Source organism: Echinops telfairi, unplaced genomic scaffold (genome assembly GCF_000313985.2).
Source record: "Echinops telfairi isolate 266 unplaced genomic scaffold, ASM31398v2 ScPeMD7_22;HRSCAF=79, whole genome shotgun sequence".
Lineage (NCBI taxonomy): Eukaryota > Metazoa > Chordata > Mammalia > Afrosoricida > Tenrecidae > Echinops > Echinops telfairi.
Window position 1 is genome coordinate 8,480,583 of NW_022103919.1, and position 8,256 is coordinate 8,488,838.

Below are 8,256 nucleotides of genomic sequence, written 5' to 3' on the forward strand. Positions count from 1 at the left end.
CTTTACACAATTGATGTGTGTATGGATTGGGATAACAGTTGTATAAGCCCCTAATAAAATGTTAAAAAAGAAAAAAAAAAAAGAAAGAGGAAAAAAAAATGATGGCAACATAGGTACAAAAAAAAAAAAAAGAATAAAGGTCCCTCGGAAGAAAGACCTGGCTATCAGGAAAGAACCCTGATGATGCAGTGTGTTAAGTATTGGGCTGCAAACTGCAAGGTTGGTGGTTCAAGCCTAGCAGCGGCTCTTAGGTCGAGATATGAGGCTGTCGGTTTCCATAAAGTACAACAGTCCCAGCAACCTTAAAGAGCAATTTTGTGCATTGTAGGGTTGCTAGGAGCCGGTGTTACCAGCAGCTCCTCGGGAGAAAGATGAGGCACTTCTGCTCCCTGGGAAATTCATAGGGCCAGTTCCACATTACTCTAGAGGGTCACTGTGAGTCGGCATCAATTTGATGGCAGTGAGTGTTGAGTATGTTGCAATCAGCTGAATGGCAGTGGGTGTCCTTCTGTGGGAACTGATGCCACTTGATGATATGTGTCCAAAGTGTGTGAAGTGAAGTCTTGCCATCCTCTTCCTAAGGAGCATTCTGGCTGTACTCCCTCCAAAATAGATTTGTCCATCCTCTGGCAAACCAAAGAACACGTACACTTCATGTTCTTCACTCGCACTAGAATTCGAAGGCCTCTGCTTTCCCGGGGCCTTCTCTGTACATCTCTCTCCTGCATGTGAAGAGATGGAAACCCATGACCTGTGGAACAATTCTCTGACACACACTGGGTTCCCCAAAGTCAGAATCAATCCACGGGCAACTGCTTTGGGCTTGGGGCATATTAGTGCTATGTTTTCAAGCCTTGGCTTTTATGAATGAAAGGGTTTTCCATCATTAACTCAGCAAATGGCCTGGGTGTATCCCTGGAACTTCTCTGAGGCCGAGTCTCCCTTTCTGTCGAGAGAAGATTAGCGGGTAACACCCATTTTCTGGAGCTGTGCAGATTAGATGGGATGCACATGTCAAAAGTCTGCAACACTGAAGTTAGTTTCCCCATTTTCCCCGCGAGGATACAAAGAAGTAGCTCACTCTGCTTCTTCACGACTTGAGGGGAATCCCAGATTGACAGTGGGTTGCGGAAGATTTCACAGGAGAAAAACGACAAAGAGCCATTGGGAGAAAAATGAGGCTGACAGTCTCAGAAACGCTAAGGAGCAGTTCTGTGCTGTCCTAGAGGGCTGCCATGAATCAGAATTGATTAGGTGGCAGTAGGTTTGTTTGTTTGTGTTTGTTCTTTTTTCCCCCCAACAGCTTTATTGGCATATAATTCACATATCATACAATTCAATAGGTCAGTCTCATCAAGAAGAGTTGTACAGTCATCGCCACCATCCACTTGAGAACATTGTCTTCACTCTTGTACATTTCATTATTAGCTCCCCATTTCCCCCCATCCTTCTCTGCCGTACCCCTAAGGAACCATGAATCCAGTGACTGTCTATAGAGTGATAGACAAATTTCATATACAGAAAAATAGTAAACCCACACAGATGAACCCCACATAACTAACAACAATAACAAACAGATAAAAACCTCTACCGAAAAGAAAGCAGAGAAACTAGAAAGCATTTACGTGGATCGTAAGGGAGAACAAATGATAGGGTGCTAATTTTTGACCTAGCTACAACTGCCATAACCGGTTTTACTCTGCTCGCTGTCTGATAAATAGAGCTATTCACAGCCCTCAACTATGATGGGCTGAATCCCTGTGTGCACCCTGCACTGTGAGCCATAGCCTTCTACAAACCAGGTGGTCACAATTTACGCTCTGATACCGTTTCCTTTTTCAGATTTAGATTATCCTATTTGTAGTTCTTGGATCACACAGGCGGGTGTGCTTCTTCCCTGTGGACTTAGTTGACTCCTCACTTAGAGGCCGGCTTGTTTGAAAACAAGCCTTTAAGACTCCAGACGGTACTCTTTCTGATAGCCAGGCACCATCTAGTTTCTTCACCACGCTTTGTTATTGTGCCCATATCTTAAGTGATCTCTTCTCATGAGGTTGGACATCCAGCAGAGCTGTGTTATAAGAACTAATTGTTCTTAGATTGGGGCTCGAATGAAGGCAAGGTCAAAATCTATTCATGCATCTATGATTCATACATATCTCTGGTTCACCTTAGAGCATCATTGTCATTTTATGTTGGAGAACATTAGTAATCATCCCCCTGGGGCATCACTTTCACTAGTAGGATTTTAAAATATAATTTAAATAAATTTAAATAGTTACACATGACTCATGGCTTATATATATATATTCATATCATTCATTATATATATAATTTTTGTGTGTGTGATCCAAATGAGTTTTTATAAAGGATGGAAGAAGTTTCGGGTTTTATAGCCACTGAACACGGGCAACTCAGGACTGCACACCCACGCGTGGTGGCCTGAGGCCAGAGAGAGAGACTGCAGCAGGGCAAGGCAGAGAACAGCTGAAGGGCTGGGTGGTCACAAGATCCTGGTATTTGGGGCCTTTGGCTGCCTGAGAGGTGTGGTCGAAGGTATTGGTTGACCCCATTGGCTGAATTAAGCCCACCTGGCCTAGTTTGGGCCACCCACGTGTACCACTCACCTGGCTCGGTCTTGAATTGGCGCATGCCGTTTTTTGGAGTCCAATCTCCTGTAGCGGGGAGCCTCCAGGCATGGAGAGGGACAACCCCCTCCCTGTTTCTAGCTACCTAACATAACTCTTTACAGAAGTAGAAAGTCCCTCCTTTCTCCTGAGAAGCAGCTCCTGGTTTCGAACTGCTGACCTTGCGGTTAGCAGCCCAATGTGTAACCACGATGCCCCTAGGACGCTTCTTGTGGACAAGTATGTTTCATGTTATGTTTTTGCTAAGTTAGCACATTGCAATCCCACCAAAAATATGTAAATAGGACCACCTCCCCATAAGGAGCCCTGATGGTACAGTGGGTTAGACCTTGGGCTGCTGACCCCAAGGCCTGCAGTTTGAAACCACCAGCCGCTCTGCGGGAGAAAGACAAGGCTTTCCACTCCTGTAAAGAGCTGCAGTCTGAGAAACTCACAAGGGCAGTTCTACCCTGTTGCTTGAGTCAGAATTGACTCGATGACAGTGAGTTATTTCTCCATTTCCTCCACAACACTTAAGTGTTATCAGACTGTTTTCTTGGCTAGTTTGATTGGCTGGAGAGATCCCCTAGAGCAGCAGTTCTCAACCCGTGGGTCTCGACCCCTCTGGGTGTCTAACGACCCTTTCACAGGGGTCGCCTGATTCATAACAGTAGCAAAATTACAGTTATGAAATAGCAATGAAAATAATTATATGGTTGGGGGGTCACCACCACATGAGGTAAGTGTATGAGAGGGTAGTGGCATTAGGAAGGTTGAGAACCACTGCTCTAGAACTTTTTTTTTTTTAATCATTTATTGGGGGCTCATACAACTCTTTTTTTTTTAAAAATTGGGGGCTCATACAACTCTTATTACAATCCATACATACATCCTTTGTGTCAAGCACATTAGTACATTTGTTGCCATCATCATTCTCTAAACATTTTCTTTCTACTTGAGCCCTTGGTATCAGCTCCTCATTTTCCCCCCTCCCTTCCCACCCTGCCTCCCTTACAAACCCTTGATAATTTATAAATTATTGTTATTTTGTCATGTCTTACACTGTATGTCTCCCTTTACCCACTTTTCTGTTGTCCGTCCCCCAGGGAGAGAGTTATATGTAGATCCTTGTGATAGGTTCCCCCTTTCTGCTCCCACCTTCCCTTACCCTCCTGGTATCATTACTCTCATTATTGGTCCTGAGAGGTTTATCTGTCCTGGATTCCCTGTGTTTCCAGCTCTTATCTGCACCACTGTATATCCTCTGGTCTAGCCAGATTTGTAAGGTAGAATTGGGATCATGATAGTGGGGGGGAGTGGGGGGAGCATTCAAGAACTAGAGGAAAGTTGTATGTTTCATCGTTGCTATACTGCACCCCGACTGGTTCGTCTCCTCCCTGAAACCTTTCTGTAAGGGAATGTCCAGTTGCCTACAGATGGGCATTGGGTCTCCACTCCACATGCCCCCTCATTCACATTGATATGCCTTTTTGTTCTTTGGTGCTTGATACCTGATCCCATTGACATCCTGTGATCACACAGGCTGGTGTGCTTCTTCCACGTGGGCTTTGTTGCTTCTAAGCTAGATAACTGCTTGCTTATCTTCAAGCCTTTAAGACCCCAGATGCTATATCTTTTGATATAGCATAGACAGGCGCCATCAGCTTTCTTCACCACATTTGCTTATGTACCCACTTTGTCTTCAGTGATCTTGTTGGGAAGGTCAGCATCATGGAATGCCAGTTTAATAGAACATAGTGTTCTTGCATTGAGGGAGTACTTGGGTAGAGGCCCAATGTCCATCTACTACGTTAATACTTAACCTATAAATATATGCACATAGATCTATTTCCCCATCATCATATATAAATATATTTACATGTGTGAATGCCTATATTTAGACTTCTATAAATACTCTTTTCCTCCTAGTTCTTTCTTCTATTTCCTTTTACTTTCCTCTTGTCCCACTATCATGTTCAGCCTTCATTTGGGTTTCAGTAGTTCCTTTCGGTTACATTGCCCTTGATCAAGCCCTACCAGACCTCCTATTCTGTTCTCACCGCTTGTTCTCTTGTTCCTGGTTTGCTAACACCCACTTCCTTTCTCCCTCCTCCCCCTCTCCTGGAATCGTTGGTCCTATTGTTTTCTCCTCCAGATTATTTTTCCTGCTTATCTTATCTAGATTGACCTGCAGAGATAATAATATGCACAAAAAACAAGACAGCAAAACAAAGCAACAAAAAAACCAAAATAACAACAAAAAACCAATGACACAGAAAAGAAAAGCCTTTAAATAGTTCAAGGTCTGTTTGTTGACCTTTAGGAGTGTTTTCAGTTGAGTCTGATGGGGTGCCACGCCATGGCCCCAAAGTCTATTTTTGGTACTCCCTTGGGACTTCCTTGCTCTGCTCCCCTTGCTGTTTTGTTGCACACCCTTAGTGTTTTGCGTCGTCGGTGTGGTGGAGTCACATCGGGTGCAATTCCTCTCGGCTACTATATTGTACAGCACAGGCTTACACGGAGTCCAGGAGAATCCAGCGTAGTACATTTCCAGAGGGGGGAAATGATTCCCAAAGACTATCCGTCAAGAACCAGGACTATATTTAACCAGGCAGTGATGGTTTACAATATACTGAAAGTCTGAAATTTTGGTTTTTAGAGTTTGAGCCTCCACTGCCTCAACCAGATTCTGAATGCCCAAAAGCAAAAGGTCCAGTTGGTGAATCTGAGAAAAGTGGGAACTTTGGGTGATCCAAGGTAAGATAAAAACCCTTTCCCTGTCAGCAATCACTTCCTTCCACCCTCTTCTCTCACTCGCTCTCTCACTCTCTCCCCAAGGAGCCAATCAGGCGTCTATAGAATCACTGCATGGGCCTCAGAGTCCCCTCGATCAGGCCCCCCCCCCCCACCATTTTTAAAAGCGTTTTATTGGGAATTGAGTGAAGATTTATCCACATTTGGTTTCAGTTCACCCACGGCAGCCCCTCAGTGGGCCGCCACTTACCCGGTTTCTTCCCTGTGTTTCCCGTCTCCAGCCCCCTTTCCCAGCCCTGTGTCCTGGGGTAAATGCTGCCCTCCGGGTTTTCATTGGTTGATTATTCTCACGCGGGGCGAGTTCCGTTCCAGACCTGACGGATGTCTACGGGTCAGGGTCTCGGGTTCTACCAGTGTTTATCTGACCAGTAAGCCCGGTCTCTTAAGATTTTGCGTTGTGTTCTGTGTTTTTCTCCCAGAACCATTGAATGTGATCGTTGTCACAGCAGTTGGTCGTGGTCACTGGGCACAGTCCAGTTCTTCTGGTCTCAGGGTTGTGAACACCGATATCCAATGGACTAATTGTTCTCGTGTGCCTTGACTTTTCATCACTCTTCTTTCCTGTGGGCAGGGAGAGACCAACATTTGCACCGTAGATGGCCGCTCACGAGCTTTTAAGACCCCGGTCACTAGTCATCAAAGTAGAACGTTGGACATTGTGAACTATGTTATGCCAGTTGAGCCTGGTGTCCCAGAGACTATGATCCTGAGACTCCCGGTGAAACACACACACACACACACACACACACACACACACACACACACTGATGGAGAGGAGCAGGATAAGTGTAGCGGTAACTCCCACCCAGAGAGAGACAGGCCTTGGTCCCTGCGGCAGGTTCTGGGAAGGCCTCTCCCCTGGAGAGCAGGTGCTGTGCCCACAAAACCCTGCTTCTGCTCACAGAGGAGGAGGAGCGTGGGAAGGGTGCCCTCCTTGGAGGTGAACGGCTTTCCTACCTACCTGCTCCCTGTTGATAACAGTTTGGGGTCTAAAGCAGTGGTTCTCAACCGTCCTAATGCCACGACCCTTTCATACAGCTCCTCATGTGGTGGTGACCCCCCAACCATAAACTTATTTTCATTGCTACTTCATCACTGTCATTTCGCTACTGTTAGGAATCGGGTGACCCGAAAAGGTTGTTAGGCCCCCAAAGGGGTTGTGACCCACAGGTCTCTGAGAACCGCTGGTCTAAAGGGTATTTTAGGCCAGGCTTATTTTACTTTGAAAATAGGATCCCCTCAAAAGCCTAGCAAACTTCGGACCTACTTATTCCCGGTCATTCTCATGAAACAGTTATCACAATCCAAATTTCTTTCCTGGGCACGAGCCTCAGGCTACTTTTATTTCTCTGTCCTTGGCCCTGTGCCCACTCTTTCAACACAAGGCTGGTACTTTGAGGTAGTCTGAAATGATGAGATGAAGGGCCAGCAATATCCTTAACCCGATTTCTTAAAAAAAACACATTTTATTGGCATACAATTTTCATATCATACAATTCAATAGCTCAGTCATATCAAGAAGAGTTGTACAATCAGAGCCACAATCTATTGGAGAACATTTTCTTGTACTCATTGTTATTAGCTCCCCCTTTCCTCCCAACCTCCCCTGATATGTCCCCAAGAAACCATGCATCCCGTTACTATCTTTATAGATTTACCTCTTCTGGATTTCATATACAGGAAAACATACAACAAATTAACAACAATAACAAATTAAAACAGAGAAAAACCTCCATCGGAAAGAAAGTAGGAAATATTGAAAACTAGAGCAAATTTAAATGGGTCAGAAGAGATATCCAGAGATACGAGGTTACATGTTAACCTGACCGCATCTGTGACAATCCACTTTCCAGCGACTCTGCTTGAGAGCAAGGTTGGTCACATCCCTGGTCTCTGGTCAGAGGGGACTCACCGGAGGCTTAATCTATGTGTGGACGCTGCAAATGGATTTTGGGCTTCTACTGTTGCCCATCTTTAACCTGTTTTTTACATCAAAGATGGGCATAACGGGTGGCCTTTGTTTAAGGAGTCCCTAGGTGGTACAAGTGGTTAAACACTTGGTTGCTAACCCAAAGGTTGGAGATTTGGATCCGCACCAAGGTGGGTCAGAAGAAAGGCCTGGCAACCTAGTTCCCCCCAAAAACAGCCATTGCAAACCCTCTCGAGCAGTTTTTCCTCGGACACACCTGGGTTGTTATGAGTCAGAATGGACATGCGGACAGTTGCTCTTCTTGTTGCTCAGAAAGCCTGTGTCATCACTCGGCCTCTTTAATCCCTGTAGCCCTCTGTTCGTTTCCTTCTACTTGCTAACTCGCCCATTCCCTCCTGCTTCCCCATTTTCCTGTAGTCACCGAACCAAGCTAGTGCCGCTGCAAGTCTCCCTAGAGCGGCTGGCTCAGTAGCCATACCGTGGGCCTTCTGAATCGTCACTGCAGACAGGTTTATGGGGTGCCTCGAGTTGGAATTGACTCAATGGTGGTGCCTTTGTTTTCGCCGTTGCTTACCAGTCTCATGAACCCCATGGACTCCCGGCCTGTCTCTCTGTGTCCCTGGTCCTGCGGCATGGGGTCTCATGCAGTGCTTCCCGAGTGAGCATTGTTGGCAGCTTTGCTTTAGTGCCCCCCTTTCCAGTGATTTCTGTGTTAGGCTGCGTTACGCTAAGCCCTGCAACAAATCGAGCCAATAGGTAATAGCTGATGGAAGATAGAAATTTATTTCTCCTTTGGGTGATCCAAGGTAAGATAAAAACCCTTTCCCTGTCAGCAATCACTTCCTTCCACCCTCTTCTCTCACTCGCTCTCTCACTCTCTCCCCA

General features: G+C 45.7%; 1 protein-coding gene across 1 annotated transcript in view; it reads left to right on the forward strand.

Annotated features, from left to right (window-relative positions):
• Positions 1-8,256, forward strand: part of FXN (frataxin) — a 32,875-nt gene that overhangs the window by 2,097 nt on the left and 22,522 nt on the right. The window contains exon 2 of the mRNA XM_004718022.3: positions 5,287-5,384. Coding sequence (XP_004718079.2) covers positions 5,287-5,384 — 98 coding nt within the window. The remainder of the gene's footprint in view (positions 1-5,286; positions 5,385-8,256) is intronic.